Genomic DNA, 17,346 nt, shown 5'->3' with positions numbered 1-17,346 from the left:
TTGGTCCTCACTTTCTTCCACCATAAAATGAAGGCATTGGAATAGATGATGTCTAAAGACCCTTCCAGTTCAAATTTTATATTTCTTGGGGAGAGGAGTGGCTTTGAGCTCTTCTTGCTAAATGGATTTACCCCCAATAATCAGGCTTCTTGGATGCCAGATGTGAGGAAACACCTGACCTTTGCTCCTGGTTACCAAGAACAATTAGTTTAAATAGGAAGTTACCAGATGGCCTGATTCCTAGTGGGGCAGTACTGGCCTCATGGTGTCCAAGGATTTATATCCCTCCTCACAGGGCAATATCCAACCCCTTCTCCCCAACTTTAGGATGTGTTTCATGTTGCTTACCATGGATTTGTGTCCAAGTAGCTCTTCTGCATCAGGGTCAATGAATCACCCAAGAGTTTGTTAAATTCACAATCCTTTTACTAAAAGCATATTCCATATTGCTTCTCAACCAATAGCAGTTTCCACGTAATTTAAAAGCAATTTAGGAATGACAAAAACAGATAAAAATATTTAGCAAGGTGATAAAAAGCAGTCAGCAAGGAGCTTCCTTGGGGTTTTAGGAGTTCCCCAACAAAAGTCTAAAAACTGTTTTTCTACTTTTCTTTCCTGAAAGGCTTATGCCACCTCAATCCACCTGGGGGCAAAGTCTGCACAATAACTTCCCTTATTCAAAACTGCCCCCAATCCGTGTTGTAGTAGCATGGGGAATTAACTCATACTTCCCCAGTTCTACCAATAGAGTGGTTTATGGTGCTTGCTCAAGATGCAGAATTTCTAGTTAGGGATTTGCTCATCCCTCTGTCTAGCCAAGGTCCTGTCTTCAAAACTTTGTTAGACCTGGAGTTCACATTGGTTTTTACTTTGCTTGACCATGCTATACCCTTCCTAATCCACTGATTGCTTTTCTATGACCTGACCTTATTTTTTTTTTAAAAAAGCATCTGGAATTAATATCTTCTGAAAAGTTTCCAGAACATGTTCCCTCCCTTCATAAGTTTTGATTGCGTTTTTGGTGCTACCACTTGGGCTTATGATATCATGGGGTTTGGGTCTCATTCTTTTCCAGATGGGCTATGATGACATGAGTTGTTATCAAGGTTCTTCTAGGTGGTACTCAATAAATTATTTTTTTGGAGGGAGGAAGGCAGGGCAATTGGGGTTAAGTGACTTGCCCAAGGTCACACAGTTAGTACATGTGTTAAGTGTCTGAGGCTGGATTTGAACTCAGTTCCTCCTGACTCCAGGGCCGATGCTTTACTCACTGCACCACCTAGGTGCCCCTCAATAAATATTTGTTGATTGAATGACTGACTACTGGAACCCAGGAAGAGAGAATGAAATAGCCTCAACCAGTATAAGGAAGGGTGGACTGTGGAATCCCAAGTTTGTGACCCCTCCTTCTACCTCCTTTTGGCCACATGCAACTGTATGTGGGTAGAGGTCCTGGGAGAATCAGGTTGGACCAACAACAGGGACCTGACCTTTCAAACAACCCACTGAGGACTCGTGTCATGGAAGTAAATCAAAGTTAAATGTTTAGGACTGGTGTAGAAGGTAGACCGAATTGTCTATGCTTCACAAAGGGATTTTAGGAAGGGTCTGAGTCTCTAATAACTGAAATGAAAGAGGGAGAAATGGATCATTCTCATGGATTTAGATGAGGATGGCATTCCAGACTCAGGGAATACAGCCTGCAGGAAAATATCACCTTCATTTTTTTGGAGCCTACCATCCCCTTATTTACTGTTTTCTCCTGATTTCTCTCCTTCCTTTTCTACACAGGTATGAATGCTGCTGTCCGAGCTGTGGTACGTGTTGGGCTCTTCACCGGAGCAAGGGTTTTCTTTGTCCATGAGGTTGGTAACCTGCTCCTTATCATTCCCTCTTTATTCTGTTCTCTTCTCAGTCTTATGCTCTCTACTTCATATCACTAAGGATAGAGCAAATGTTATGGAATTTCTCTCTTCTAGCTTCCCTCTTCCCCAAAAGTGACAGGGCCCTCCCAAGTTCATCTTATTTTTTCTTCCTGATTTTAGGTCTCATAGGGAAGAGAAATGTGTTTTTGGACAAACTTACCATTTATTCCTATTTATTCCTCTTCTCTTGTCATTAATAAGACTATCCCTGACTTAGCACCCCTACTCCTGACCTTCCCTTTATGACACTTTCCTTCTCAAGCCTGATGGACAAGATGATGGGGCCATGTTTCCCAAGGGTTCCAGGGTATATGGAACTTAACTACAAAGGAAGAGACATGTTTGCCCGCATCTCCATATGCACCTGTTCTTGCTTCTTCATCAGATGGGGAAAGTGAGATAAAAGAGTTGAGGTGAGATGGTCAGTAACACAGTAATCTGAGTGTATCTAGGAATAGACCTGAGGCAACCTGAGAGTTAAATAAAATTTTTCTCAGGATGGGAGAAATTTTCCTGGCTAGTTCTCCAACTTCCACTTTGAACAGCTCCTAATCCTGAGGTATTTCCCTGTCCTTTTCAGCTGCCTCCTCAGTTTAGTTCCTTCTATGTTACTGCCTTCATCCCCCTCATTCCCCTTTGCATGGTTCTATTTGCCCTTTTATACCCTAGTCTTCCATTCCTTCATCAGGGCATACCTCCTCTATATTCCTCCAATTATCCAGGAAGGTCCTGGTTACCCATCTTCTTTGAACACTGTAAAATAAAGGATGAATGTTTGAAAAATAGGATTTGCTTGCTGTTAAGTATGGGAGGATATTGGGCAGTGAGTGAATAAGTTTGGGGTATCCCTTTCTTGAGGAACAAGGGGAAGAACAGAGAAGCTCCTCAGTCTACATGGACTGGGGGCAAGAGCTGTTTTGCCCACCCCCCCCATCAGAAACCAACTAGAGTAACTTAGGAGGACACAGGCTTAAGATACCACAGATGGGTAATTCCCCATGGGTTTGATTTTCAGGGGTTTTGGTAATTTAGAACTTGAAACTAGAACTAGCTCTTTCCTAAGGATTCATTCAGCCTTGGAGGAGGAAGGAAAAATGGAGCAAGAGTTGAATGGATGTATAATATGAAGCAATGGAAAGAATGCTGGATTTGGAGTCAGGGAACATGAGTCTTTGCTCTTTATTATCCTTGTGATTTTGGGCAAATTGCTTAAGCTCTCTCAGTTTCCTAATGTGTAAAATGAATGGGTTGTACTAGATGACTTCTAAATCTGTAATCCTCTGTGTTCTACAGGGTTATCAAGGTCTGGTAGATGGTGGAGATAACATCAAAGAGGCCAACTGGGAAAGTGTTTCCATGATCGTCCAGCTGGTATGTTCCAGGAGAGCTGCAGCCAATGTTTCCTTTGTCCCTGGCTCTTTGTCCCTGCACTTTGGTTTGAGTCTAGATTCTCTTTCAAGTTCCACTACCCAGTGGTTAGGTGTGGAAAGTTTCAAGGACAGAAGGGGGCAGCATTTTGTATTTATTTTTTATGCTTTGAAAGTTCATTTTGTTTTTCTGGTGTGAGGATGGTCATGAGACATTCCCTAAGATAGTCTGATCTTTTTGAGAAAGGTCATAGGCAGGAATCTGGGAGCTGCCCTATAAACAGATTCTGTTTTGGGATTGTGGAGAAGGTCTGGGCCTGAAAATAACCTGATGGGAGACTGGGAGTCAGATCCTGTAGCAGAGCCAAAGCCTGTGGACTAAACCATGTGATAGAGATTAGGTTTCAGGGAAGAAAGTTTGGGGCGGCAGGGTAAAGGGAGATTAGGAGGCGTTACAAGGTAATAGCTCAGACAGCCCTTCAGAGAACTTCCAAAAATTCACTAGGTCTCAAAAAAAATCCCTTTTCTACCACACTCAGAATGGCTTGCGCTCAGATTGCTGCCTCTCCTAGTCATATTAGGCGTCTCCCTCTCTCACCTCTTCCCCCAATGTCATGTATTTATTGAGAGCCAGCAGAGCAATAATATTCATTCCCTTATTGTGAATTATAGAAATGATAATGATAACTTACATTGATTGACACTTTAGTATTTACAAAATGGTATCTGTATTACAATCCTGTGAGTTAGGCTTCACGAGTCCAATTATTCTCAATTTACAGATGAGGAAACTGAGGCCCAGAGACATTAACAGACTTGCTCTCCAGTCCTCCAGCCAGTAAATGTCACAGTCAGAACCGAAGAAAGCAGCCGATAGCTGTGCCCACCTACCCCCATCCCTGTGTCCTTCCCCACTTCCCTCCTCTTTCAAAGGAGGAAGCATCTTTGTTACAGTTCATTAAGCCCTTCCCCAGCACTCGGTGCCTGCCTATGGCCATTTTTAGGGTTCTCCCAGATAGCTTTCTTCTATACAACACTCTGAGGATGGAGCAGAGGTACTAAAAACTCTCTGAGATCAGATATGCCTCAGAATTGATGAAGCTCTTGCGATCCCCACATGCCTGCACTAGAAGTATCCGTGGCACACTGGTGGTCCAAGAGGGTTTCCAGAGTCAGGGGTATCTTCATCCCTGCCTGAACCGGGACACTGTAGCTGCTATTCCTGGTACCTAGTATTTTCCTTTGGATTGAAGGGATGAGGAACAGAATCTGGTATGAATGGGGAGGTAGTGGAATGGGGGAGGTCATATAAAAGTAGAAAAAAACTCCTGAAATTCTAATTCAGATATACCACAAGTCAAGACAACATTTATATAATGCTTTAAGGTTTGCAAAGTGCTTTACATAGATTATCGCATTTAATCTTCTAATGAGCACAGGAAAGAAGAAGCAGGACAACCAGAGAGTATGTAGGAAAACACAAAATCCTTTTATATGGGGTATAATCTTCCCCTGACTTTTCATCCTAAAATGGGTGGTGCTAATGAATGGTCCACTAGGTGCAGGCACTTGCACTAGGGACTACAGAAAAATGAAAGAGAATCATAGATTTACAGTCATATTTTACAGATGATGAAAGTAGAAAAGGTATTTAAAGCTCACACAATGACAGAGCTAAGATTTGAATGCAGGTTCTCTGAATCCAACGTTCTGTTGGAAGGATACAACACATGTGCAACAAAGTACAAACTAAACATATGCAGAGTAACTTAATCATGGCTCAGCAGCACCAACAACTAGGAGAATCAGGAAAGGCTCCTTGTAGGAGGCAACCCTTAAGCAGAGTATTCAAGGGAGCTGGGTGGGAGGTGGGGGAGTTCCAAGAGGCTGAGCTGAGCAGGGAGAGCAGCCCATGCTTGGAGGCAGCAGATGGAATATGGTGTCTGGGGATCAGCAGGTACATCTAGAGAGACAGGCTGGAGCAAATGCCAAACAAAGGAAGCTGCATTTTATCCTAGGGCAGGGGTTCTTGATCTTTTGTCCTAGCATGGCTATCCTGTGGCAATCTGGAGACGCCCATGAACTCCTCAGAATCATGTTTTTAAATCCATAAAATAAAATACATTGGATGATAAAGGAAATCAATTCTATTGAAACACAGTTTTCAAAATATTTCTTTAAAAAAAAAGTTCACAGAACCCTTGTTCTAGCAGGGCAGTGACATGGCAAAAAGATGGTGGAAGACTCTGAAATGGTAGTGGGGCCATCAGTCACTGGAGGCTCACTGGAGGGCCTACTGGAGGAGTTGGGCTTAGGACTGGCCCGTTAGAGTGAATGTAAACTTAGCAATATCATCTAGGAGGCTAACTAATGATCTTTCCCACAGGGAGGCACAGTGATAGGTAGTGCCCGGTGCAAAGATTTCTTTGAACGTTCAGGTCGACTTAAGGCCGCCTGCAATCTTGTGAAACTTGGGATTACCAATTTATGTGTCATTGGGGGTGATGGCAGCCTCACTGGAGCAGACACTTTCCGTGCTGAATGGAGTAGCTTGTTGGCCGACTTACAGAAAGAAGGTGAGAAGCCCCTGCTGTGGTCTAGTTTCTAGGCTCTGGTGCCACTCTCCCCTCCTTATGTCAACCCCATCCCCCACCAGCCTCTATGTGACCTCATGGACATGGTCCATGGGGTTTTCTTGGCAAAGATACTAGAGTAGTTTGCTACTTCTTTCTCCAGTGTGTTCCCTTTTCACAGATAAGAAACTGAGACAAATAGGAGTTAAGTGACTTGCCCAGGGTCATGCAACTAGTAAGTGAGGCTGCATTTGAGCTCAGGTCTTCCTGACCTCAGGCCCAGTACTCTATATACTGTACAGTATTGACTAGCATTAAGGAACAGTTAATGTTACCTTTTATATCCTGACCTTTTCTATTGCCTTCTTTTTCACTGCCCACTCTTGGGGTTGTGGTTCCTTCCCTTTTCATTATGGATTCCACAAGTCTCAGTATCTAGTGCATAACTATGGCTTTTGGTCTGCTTCCTCTCTGGAAGGCAAGATCACAGAAGAAGAAGTGAAGAAGTCCAGCTACCTGAATATCGTGGGCTTGGTTGGCTCCATCGACAACGACTTCTGTGGCACAGACATGACCATCGGTACTGATTCTGCCCTACACCGCATCATAGAGATTGTGGATGCTATTACCACCACAGCCCAAAGGTGGGAGAAGAGCTAAGAGCTGGGAGATGTGGCAGGGTGGAGGGTTGAAACAGGCTGGTTAATTGGGATATAGGGACTTGCAATAACTTTAACAACCACTTGCTAAGACTGGAATAGTTTTTGGACTAAACTTCACTGAAATTACCCAGCTTGTCCTTCTGTTTCGCTAAATTCAAGCTTAACATCCGGCAATGAATTCAGGACTTCCAGGCAATACCTTGAATGGGAAACCTTGGAGCTTTCAAAGCCAGTGTGAACCCTTCTAGGGTTGGAGATAGGGCTGAGTCAGTTCTGAAGAGCCCCCAACCTCTCTCTCTTACTTCATCCCACAAAAGTAGATTTTGATGTGCTCCCTAGAGTTTCTGGAAGATTTCATATCAGTCCAAACCTTCTTTCTCATCCCTTCCCCCCTCTAACTGACTTATAGTATACTGGATCATGCATTTTGTCTTAGAACTGACTCATCTCCCCAACCAGTTTCCCTCAGGCCTAGGAAGGACACCTTAGTTCTGAAGTATACCATCAATGAAGTGAAGGGGCTTCCTGAAATTTTGCCTTATTCCCAATCTGGATCGCTTGAGTTCACTGCAATATAGTTTCTCCAGGGTTCCAGAGGGCAGGCTGGAGGGCCTACCAGTAATATCCAGGTCTCAGTGATCAGAATTCCTGATCTCCTTCCTTTATTCATCTTTTTCAGTCACCAGAGGACTTTTGTGTTGGAGGTGATGGGCCGGCACTGTGGGTAAGGGCTCCATCCTAATCCATTCACCCCCATGAACTCAGGACTCTGCACTATCTTCAGAGCTACCATGGCAACCCCCTCCTCCTAGAGTGGCTGTAGGGGTCAGGGATTGGACAGAGACTCTTCTAATCTAAAGGGTTTTACAGAAGCACTGCAACTCAGGACCTCATGCTGCTCGTCCCACACTCCTGCTTATACCCACATTCGCTGAGATTACAGGGCCGTGGTGATTGGATTGCATTTCCCTGTATGTTCCTTTGGAGATGGAATTAGAGTGGAAGATGCCCTCAACCTTACTACCTCAAACCCCAGACACCTCACTAGTCTAGGACAGATGATTGATTACAGCGTGGGGGATGTCTTTAGAGGACAGAATATTTGTACCTGCGATGGGAACAGGGTAGCATCTGGTTGGGTGCAGGATACTGGCTGGGTGGGGACATATATGGAGTGAGGCTTCCTTGGTTCTCACCCCAGATATCTCGCCCTGATCACCTCTATTGCCTGTGGAGCTGATTGGGTTTTTGTTCCTGAGTGTCCACCACAAGATGATTGGGAGGATCATCTTTGCCGCCGGCTCACTGAGGTAAAGGTTCCCTATATATCTCTCTCTGTTTTCATCTCACTGTCATTCCTAACAACTATTGTTCTGCTGACCTGTCCTTATCCCATTGACCATCTCCTATTCTTGACCAGACAAGGTGCCGTGGTTCCCGTCTCAACATCATCATCGTGGCTGAAGGAGCAATTGACAGGCATGGGAAACCCATCTCATCTGAGAACATCAAGGATGTTAGTGACTGGAGGCAGAGAGTCCCCAGTTAATACACCTAACCCATCCCCACACCTCCTTCCTTATGACCTCTGAATTCCCCTGGATTCTGTGTGTCTCTGACCCCAAATTCTTCATTCTTATCCCTTTTCCTCTGTCACTTTCTCTTACACCTGTGCTTCTATCCCATCAATTCTCTTTGCCTTCTAATCCCTGATCCCTTTTATCCCTAGGTCCCTTATCCCCTAAGGACACCTATAATTTCCTTAGCATTATGTAACCCCATACTATGCTCTTCTACCCTCTTGTCCCCAGAAGAGCTCAATGCCTTCCTAATCTTTCCTTCTTTCTATCCTTTATTATTGTAAAATGTTTGACTATTGTAAGAGGTATACTCATCCCACACCAAATCTTTCTGTGACTATTTTTCTTCTTGACTTGCTTGATGTCTCTTATCTCTATCTCTTCTTCGATATTCCCTTTCTACAGCTGGTGGTGAAGCGTTTGGGATATGACACACGTGTCACCGTCCTGGGACACGTGCAACGGGGTGGTACCCCTTCAGCTTTTGACCGAATTTTGGTAGGAGCCATGGAATTTTCTTGTTCTGTCCCTCTAGAAGCCTCAATTTGTTGGCTGCCTTCTTTAACACTTTTTCTCTCAACCCTGTCCCCCCCCCCATCTTCCAGCGGGCCAAGTATGAGATAAAGAACCAGAGACATGATACTTTGCAACTAACAAATTTCTCTGTGCTATGGAGAGGAAGCCTGAAAATCTCAGATCTGTGTTCCTCTCAATCCAACCCATCCTTCCCAAATATAGTCTTTCCAACTCCTGCCCCTGGCAGTGGTTACTAAAGAGAAGCTGTAGACATCTGAACCAGTCCACTGGCAAGGCCTTTTCTGTGCAGATGTATATGGGGATCCCACAACCACAAATGGTAGCCTTCTGCTGTTGTATTTTTCCCCCTGCTTCTGGGCAGGAAGAGCCTTCTCGTGTTCCTAAACATACAAGGATTTTCTTCTACAGTTCTATGGATAGAGACTTGACAGACTTCTTAAGTAACAAATCCTAGTCTCATATGACTCTGAAACTCTCTAATGACCTTTCTAATATCCTCAATCTTTCTTTTTTCTGTAGTTTAAGCCCCCTTGTCTGCAGTTAGCTACAGAGAAGAGGTGCCCCGCACCTGCTATTTCTAGCTTTCACAGCTGTGAAACATCATTGCTATATTTTCACTTCTTTTTATCTTTCTGCCATATTGAACCCTGCCTAGGATCAGACACAGTTCTAAGATAGAATATCTATCTCCTAGTCAGGGTGATATTGCTAATCTTTAGCTGTAGATGTAAGACAAAGTAAATGAATTCAAGACCCCAGTTCTCCAGTTTAGAACATAGATATGGTTTGGAATGAGTTTTTGGTCCCTTGACTCTTAAGCTGAGGCAAGAGGAAGGGCCCTACCCTTGACTATGGTTGCTCTCCTGATTTCCACAGGGTAGCAGAATGGGGATGGAGGCTGTGATGGCATTGTTGGAGGGAACACCAGATACCCCTGCTTGTGTAGTAAGCCTCTGTGGTAACCAGGCTGTGCGTCTACCACTCATGGAATGTGTCCAGGTGGTAAGTATCTCCCCCAAATCTCACTCCCAGCAAACCTATCTCTGAGCCTGGAGCTCATGGAGTCTTAGATAGAAATCCAAGGGACATTTTGAGCGTTAGGGTTGAGGCAAGAATACTTGGGTTTGATTCTCAGTGCCAATATAGGTGATCCTCTCAAGGCCTCCATTCCTCTCAGCCCCAGGAATTCCAAAAACTAGCAATAGAGGCAAATGATGCTAGGAGTTGTTTTGTTTTGTTTTTCATATTCTGTCTGGTTGTTTACCACATTAGTGAAGCTGGGATGTTAAAAGTTTAGGAGGACATCAATGATAAAGAATCCTCCTTTTGGTTTTCTATCACTTAAAAAAATCAAGACTCTTCCCCTGAGTGGGGAAACTCGGGGTGGGGGGAATTGGAATTGGAAAACAGGCCCTATAATAGACCTCCTCAAAGAGGAAGGGACTTCCCTGGGTATGTAAATCCAGATATAAAGACTCCTGTTCTGGAGCAGTGACTGTGACTCTGTTCCTCCTTCAGACCAAAGATGTGACTAAGGCCATGCAAAATAAGAAGTTTGATGATGCCATGAAGCTTAGAGGCCGGTAAGGGTATGGTCAAGGGCCGGTAAGAGTATGGTCAGGGGACAAGGGAACTACCTGAGCTGAGCACTGTGGAAGGACAGGGATTAGATGCCAGAAAAGTCTGCATGTGGCAACTCCTTACAAAACACACAGGCTTTCCGTTCTTCCTCATCTCATTTGCTTCAACTTCTCCCTTCAAGAAGATGACTGAAGAGAGATCAGGAGGCCTTGTCCAACATAGGGATTGTGGGACCATGTATTTATAGCTGGAAAGTCATCCAGACCAGCCTTATCTTTTTATATTGAGACTCGGAGGTACTGAACAGCTTTCCCAAGGTTACAGAGGTCAGGTCTTCTGACTCCAGGTACATTGCTCATTTCTGTTATACCACTATGCTTCCTAATAGACTCTCTGGGGTCACCAGCTTCTGCTAGATAGTTAGGGAGTAGGAGAATTAAGCTTAGAGGCTCTTCTCAGACCCTTAGCCTGCTTTAATGCCCAACTGGGGCAAGTAGTCAAAGTGATGGGTCCTCAAGACTGTTGGGCAAGGGATTTAATATGATTATATTTTCCTCTTCTTCTTCCTGTCCTCCTTTCAGGAGCTTCCAGAACAACTGGGATGTATACACTCGGCTAGCTCATGTCAAAGCCCCTACAGTTAGCCAGGTATTAACAGACCCACCAACCCAATTTTTCAATTCAGCTTCTCCTAATGCCTTTCTTGAGGGCTATTACAATTTCCCAAACCTCTCTCCCTCTCATCCCTAGTCTCCCAGGTGCTTTTACCAAAACGTTCAGTAACAGTACTCTTGCCCCACCCATGTATGCTCTAGGGTGTTTTCCTTCCCCAGGTTCCCCATGATCCAACCACATATGTTGCCTTGACCCTTGACCCTTCTATGTCTTTATTTCTCTGGGTCCATCCCCACCATTGTCTTTCTCATAAAGCATCTTGTAATGACTTTTAGCCCAGGGCTGAGGAAGCAGGGGACCATGGCAACGGAAGGACAGGGTGGGAGGGAGCAGTTGGGGAAAAGATTTCTGTGTGTATCTCTTCACTCTGTACTGGAAAAGAGAGTGAAAATTTTAACAGGTCCTTTTAAAAAGGCTTCTCATTAATTAGATGATGATAGTAACTGGCATAGTGATCATTGGGGTCCTGGGACTGCAGTGGGAAGGGAACATCAGAACATGTCCTGATGGGACAGAATATACAAATCCCTTCAAAGATCTCCATCTCCCTTAATGATTCATACTCTGCCCCACTCTCTTCCTCCCTCCTCCTCTTCCCCCATCCCTTCCACAAGGTTAAGAATGTAGTGGCTGTGATGAATGTAGGAGCCCCAGCTGCAGGCATGAATGCAGCTGTTCGTTCTTCTGTGAGAATCGGGCTCATCCAGGGCAACCACGTGCTGGTTGTACATGACGGCTTCGAGGGGCTGGCCAAGGGTCAGGTATGAGGAGTAAGATTTAGAGAGAAGGGCACAAATTCAGGGAGCCAAAAAAGAGGAATGGGGGGAAAGGAGTAGGTATGAGGGAGTAAATTTTCCTTTCCCCAGGTTCCAACAGCTTTGATAAGGAGGGGAGAGTCACCTATGGAAGCAAGGAGGGGCTGGTGGGAGGGAGATCCTCAAAAAGGCGGGGTCAAGGTCCCTTCAAAAATGAAGGAAGCCAGAAGATACCAATCTCAGTTCAGGACACCCATTTTTTTTTGCTCATTTCTTTTTTTAACCAGCTCAGTGCTGACTGTCCTTCCCTTGTAGATTGAGGAAGTTGGCTGGACCTATGTTGGAGGCTGGACCGGGCAAGGTGGCTCTAAACTTGGAACCAAGAGGTAAGTGGGTATTATAAGAATCTTTCAGGATTATGCCATTGGAGCTTTGCTGCTTCAGACTTGGGCTTAATCACCAACAGGTGGCTCTTGGGAAGCGGGCACCATCTTACTGGGTCATTAGTGTTTGCACTTTTCTCAACTCTGGACCTTTTTGCCTTTGGGTCTTCCATCATGCTGCAAGGAGGGCAGAGACACTAACCAGAAAGTCTGTAATTTGTGCCACTATGAGGCCTTTTCAGCAGGAGGGTTCTCTCTCTAAAAGATACTCCTCTAGATTTTCTTTTATCCTTACCTGAAGCTCATTGCATCTACCAGGACTCTGCCCAAGAAGCTCTTTAAGGAGATCAGTGCTAACATCACCAAGTTTAAAATCCAGGGCCTGATCATTATTGGGGGCTTTGAGGTGAGAAAAACCCCTACCCTGAATTCTTAACTCTATTCTTCCACCCTCCTTCTAATTCCACTTTCCTGTACTATGACCTTTTTGACGATGAATTTGGCTGCTTCCTTTCTCTCCCAGGCATACACAGGAGCTTTGGAATTGATGGAGGGCCGTGCAAAGTTTGAGGAGCTCTGTATCCCATATGTAGTCATTCCTGCTACTGTTTCCAACAATGTACCTGGCTCTGACTTCAGTGTTGGAGCTGACACGGCACTCAATGCCATCTGCATGGTGAGGGCTCCACAACCACTTCCCATACCCTTTTTACTATTCCTAGAGGTCCCATCACTAAGAGTGGGGCATATTTTGGGGTGAAAGGATGACAGTAAATAAGAGAAAAATTTTCTTCCAGTGCTTTGGAAGTACTTCTATCTCTTCAGACAATGACAGGGTTTGTTCTAACTGCATTCATAATATCCATTCTCTTCCCCCACTAACATTTATACATGCCTTAGTAGTCTGAAGATGTTTTAGTCTTACTCCCACACTGAATGTCTCTTCATGGCTGAGCTCAGAGAGTAGAACTTCCCTTCTCTGAGCAGAAGGGAAGAGAGGCTACAGAATTTCCATCACAGGAGACTGGGATGGCTGGATTTGATGATTTCCTGGCGGTACCTTTAGCCTAGGGAGGATGGAGCCTGTAAAATGTCCTGTTATGAATTAGTAGTAAGGAGTTGGAGGAGCCACAAGAATTTCTAACCATTTCCTACCCTTCACCCTAGACTTGTGACCGACTCAAGCAGTCAGCAGAAGGTACCAAGCGACGTGTGTTCATCATTGAGACCATGGGTGGTTACTGTGGCTACCTGGCTACCATGGCAGGCCTAGCAGCTGGGGCTGATGCTGCTTACATCTTTGAGGAGCCCTTTAATATTCATGACTTGCAGGTGGGAGCCCAAGCTAGGACCTGGACACCTGCCCAATGTCTGACTCCACTGCTAACCACCCACTCCAGCTCTCAGGGAACCCTAGAAACATCCAGAGTTCAAGAATGAGGACTGATTGAATGACCTCTGTGTGGAATACAGCAGAAAGCCTAGAAGGGGGAGTGCTAACATCCAGTTAGGAATGTTTTCAACTACTCACCTGAGTGACCCCCTGCTACACAGCCTGGCCATCCCCTTATTGAGGCGGACCTTTGACTCTTACTTCACACATGGGAAGTATGAGGCTAAGAAAGTGGAAGGGACTTGCTGTTTATTATCCTCAAATTGAGGAAAAAGTAAAGGGGCCATGAAGCAGTTAGATGGAAGCTTGTTAGAGAAAGAAATTTCCAGAACCCCTGGGGAGGAAGGTGGTAACTGGGGTAGGCACCAAACCTAAAGCAAGGGTGGCCTGCATTTTCCCATTTGATGGATAACAGCCTCTCACATGGTTCTAGCACACAAACACCTATACAGTAGCACTTTAATGAGGTCCACCAAAACATTTAAACATTCAGCCCAAGTTGGAAATGGGAACTTAGAGCCGCTAAAGAGGGAAAATGAGCATGGAGCAAAGCTGTGCCTTCTCTCCCAGTTTCCCTTTCCCAGTTTTCTTTGCTGAATATAAGATCCTGGCATGACCCTGGAATGACACCGAGTGCAGCATGGATCTATGGATTCCATTTACAATCAGCTTTCCACCATGTTGGCCCCCTGGAATAGAGGACGCTATTATGGGAGGAAGGGAGAATTTAAGTACTTGTTCACCATTCCATGCCCCACCCTCACCCCCTCTCCCAGCTGAGCTCACAATTTACTATTGCTTATTCAGGCAAATGTTGAACATCTGGTGCAAAAGATGAAGTCGACAGTGAAGAGGGGATTGATTGTAAGGTATTTTTTTGCCCCCATTTTCCATACTTCTTCCAAAGAACAGAAAAAAAGTCAGAATTCTAGGTCAAACTGGGTGAGGGCCCATAATTGGAAAAATGTTTAATAATAGTATGGAAAAGACAGGAAAGGGAAGTCCTATCATCTATGTCACATCTACGCACAAAGCCCATAATGGATAAATGGTGGATGAAATGGGTAAGTTGGAGCTGCAGCTGCTGGATCTTAGTCTCTGCTCAACAGGAATGAGAAGTGCAATGAAAATTATACCACTGATTTTATCTTCAACCTGTACTCAGAAGAAGGGAAAGGCATCTTCGATAGCAGGAAGAATGTGCTGGGCCACATGCAACAGGTGGGGGAACTCATACATGTCCCCAGACCCTCCCTTCTCCATCGTCAAAATCCCAGCCCCTGCTGTTGATGTTCTATCTGCCCCCCTTGTCCCCCTTTCTAACTCTTTGGCCTTGCTCCATAGTACAGGAAAAGCCAGCCATCCCTCTGAAGTCTCACCTGCTAGGACAGCACCCACCCCCCTTTGTGGCCCACTCCTAAAGTCCACTAGCTTCTTTCCCTCACTCCTCTCAGTGTAAAGCCAAGACATTGGATAACTAGATGACCTTATGGGTGAGGCTTCAAAGAAAAGTTCTTATTCCCCTCTCCCTTGGACCAAAAGCACAAGGAAGAAACAATATACTGAAAACCCAACACTTTACCATGAATAATACTTAGCACTTTCTCCACAACCCCATGAGACAGAATGGTGCAAGTATCTGTTTTATAGCTGAAGAAACTGAGGCTTATGGAGGCTAAGTGAGTAGCCCATGGTCACGCAACAAGGACAAGAACTGAGGTTTTCCAACTCTCTAGTGCACCACTCATGCTAGTATGTCACACTAACAACTGGTTTCAAATCCTTTCCTCTAGGCCACAAACACAGGGCAGGCTGAGAACCTTGATGGGGAGACAGTTAAGAGGGAAAAGGAACACAGAAAATGTTTGTGTTATAGGAGGGGAAAGTGCCATAAGTGAATCAGTTTTGCCTACTTTACACTCTTGCTTACACCCTATCCCCCCTCTCACCCACATTTCATTTTTCTTGATTTATCATCTACATCCTCTTGTCCCAGGAAAAGCTTTTAATATCTTCTTTCCTGAGACAAAAGCAAGTGTAGTTAGACTAACAAGGGCAGGGACACTGCCCTGAGTGGCATTCCCATAGTAAGTGGATAGGCTTGGAGTACCAGCACAGAACCAGGTGGCCATAGGATAGCAGAGAAGGCTCCCTCACCCAACAGACCAAACATCCACACCAAAGGCAAGGGCTTGCTGAGCTACTTACTGAACTGGGCCTCTGCATTTATTTCCTAGTTCAAAAGGATTTCAAATAATGCCCCTGCTTGGGTCTCCAACATCTTCTCGTCCCATGTTATAGGCATCTCAAAATTTCTTCCTTTTAAATCTTAACCCATGACTCTTTTTTCTCAACTTTCCCCTGTACTCTTTTTAGGGTGGAAGTCCAAGTCCATTTGATAGAAACTTTGCTACTAAGATGGGAGCCAAGGCTATGACCTGGATGTCAACAAAAATCCAAGAAAGTATCCGCAATGGTAGGTGAGGCTAAATAGTGGGCCTTGGAATCGGTCCAGCGCTTTGCAGAGTGAGAACCTTACTGACACATTCTTATTGCAGGGCGTGTTTTTGCCAATTCACCCGATTCAGCATGTGTACTGGGGATGCGTAGGAGGGCCTTGATCTTCCAACCATTGCCTGACCTCAAAGAAGAAACAGACTTTGAGTGAGTACCTTTATCACAGTTCTGGGGCATGCTTCCTTCCACCTCCCCAACCTCAAGTGTCTCTTCCTTAAGAATCCTTAGTCTCTTTTACTAAATCTCTTTCCAAACTATTTTCTTCTTCTTGACAACTCATGGACCCCCAGATGTTATTTGCAGATGACTGTGGTGCTTGGAGGCTGCCAGTTGATCCTATCTTATTCCACTACAGACACAGGATCCCTAAGGAGCAGTGGTGGATGAGGATTCGGCCTCTTCTCAAAATCCTGGCCAAATATGATACTGACCTGGACACTACAGAACATGCTCACCTGGAACATGTCAAGCGTGTATCTGGAGACTCTACAAGCCCCTGAATAGATGGAGAAAGCTGGAAGGGCTCAGCTCACTCTTTGGCTAGTCCATGTCTAGACTCCTTTATTCTCGAATTATCAGTGTTTTAGCTCCTTTATCATTAAATTTTACCTCATCCTAAAACCACAGCCACAAGCAAGTGGCTCAGTCTTAAGAGTTGGAGGCACATGGCAAGTTGGGTAGCTTCTACTCCACATTTATCTATTACTCCAGGCAGGTTGCCTTGCCAGATTTCAGTCACTCGGTTATCAGTTTCCTAAAAACAAGTTTTATTTATTTCCCCATTCGTAATTTGGACAAAATGATTGTGGATTCCATATTGCTTCTGTTGCAGTGGCAAATGCTGTAGGTATAGTAATAAATGCCAATGTCATTATGGTTTTGGCTCACCTTAGACTATCTTCTTTAAATGAGTTATGACAGTACTAGCTACTTGTCCCAGCTTGTTCTCACAGAGCATTTACAGGCTGGAGGAATCAGACTGCTCATCACCTTCAGGCCCTCCCTTCTCCACAGTGTTTTAATCTTTCTTACCTCCCTTCTCCATGTTGTAATAATCTCTCTAAGACCTACAATTTTGTTTAAAGGTCACAGAAATCAATACTGTTGGAGGAGCAAGCCACTTCCTTTGGGTCACCTAGAACAAAAGTCAGAACATTAGACAATCTTGAGACAACCATAGCTGAGATTTTACATTTCTCATGGGGGAACCCATGGTAACGTCTCATGCCACTGAACATTAGGTATATATTCTCCATAACTTCCATAGAAGTTTGTTACTGTCCATTCACATCCCTCATTTTCCTGAGGAATCTCTAGCCTTAGGTTTTTTTGTTTTGCAAGGATACCTACTCTTTTTCCCCTTGTTGTCCTGTTTTTCCCTCCCATTCACCAGTCACA

General features: G+C 44.7%; 1 protein-coding gene across 2 annotated transcripts in view; it reads left to right on the top strand.

Moving 5' to 3' along the window:
- The window catches only part of PFKM (phosphofructokinase, muscle), a 28,435-nt gene extending 11,595 nt beyond the window's left edge, over positions 1-16,840 (top strand). For both annotated transcript variants that reach the window (XM_036760432.1, XM_036760431.1), the window contains exons 3-23: positions 1,792-1,865; positions 3,219-3,296; positions 5,679-5,868; positions 6,344-6,509; positions 7,207-7,251; positions 7,729-7,837; positions 7,948-8,043; positions 8,513-8,605; positions 9,521-9,646; positions 10,163-10,227; positions 10,807-10,873; positions 11,515-11,661; positions 11,971-12,041; positions 12,357-12,444; positions 12,562-12,714; positions 13,206-13,370; positions 14,239-14,300; positions 14,541-14,652; positions 15,808-15,907; positions 15,990-16,095; positions 16,304-16,840. In XM_036760432.1, the coding sequence (XP_036616327.1) occupies positions 1,792-1,865; positions 3,219-3,296; positions 5,679-5,868; positions 6,344-6,509; positions 7,207-7,251; positions 7,729-7,837; positions 7,948-8,043; positions 8,513-8,605; positions 9,521-9,646; positions 10,163-10,227; positions 10,807-10,873; positions 11,515-11,661; positions 11,971-12,041; positions 12,357-12,444; positions 12,562-12,714; positions 13,206-13,370; positions 14,239-14,300; positions 14,541-14,652; positions 15,808-15,907; positions 15,990-16,095; positions 16,304-16,448 (2,258 nt within the window). In that variant the 3' untranslated portion in view covers positions 16,449-16,840. The remainder of the gene's footprint in view (positions 1-1,791; positions 1,866-3,218; positions 3,297-5,678; positions 5,869-6,343; positions 6,510-7,206; positions 7,252-7,728; positions 7,838-7,947; positions 8,044-8,512; positions 8,606-9,520; positions 9,647-10,162; positions 10,228-10,806; positions 10,874-11,514; positions 11,662-11,970; positions 12,042-12,356; positions 12,445-12,561; positions 12,715-13,205; positions 13,371-14,238; positions 14,301-14,540; positions 14,653-15,807; positions 15,908-15,989; positions 16,096-16,303) is intronic.
- Positions 16,841-17,346: the final 506 nt, after the last annotated feature.

The sequence above is a fragment of the Trichosurus vulpecula genome, chromosome 5 (genome assembly GCF_011100635.1).
Source record: "Trichosurus vulpecula isolate mTriVul1 chromosome 5, mTriVul1.pri, whole genome shotgun sequence".
NCBI classification, from domain to species: domain Eukaryota; kingdom Metazoa; phylum Chordata; class Mammalia; order Diprotodontia; family Phalangeridae; genus Trichosurus; species Trichosurus vulpecula.
Note: the sequence above shows the minus strand (reverse complement) of the source record. Positions and strands in the feature narration are given on the sequence as shown.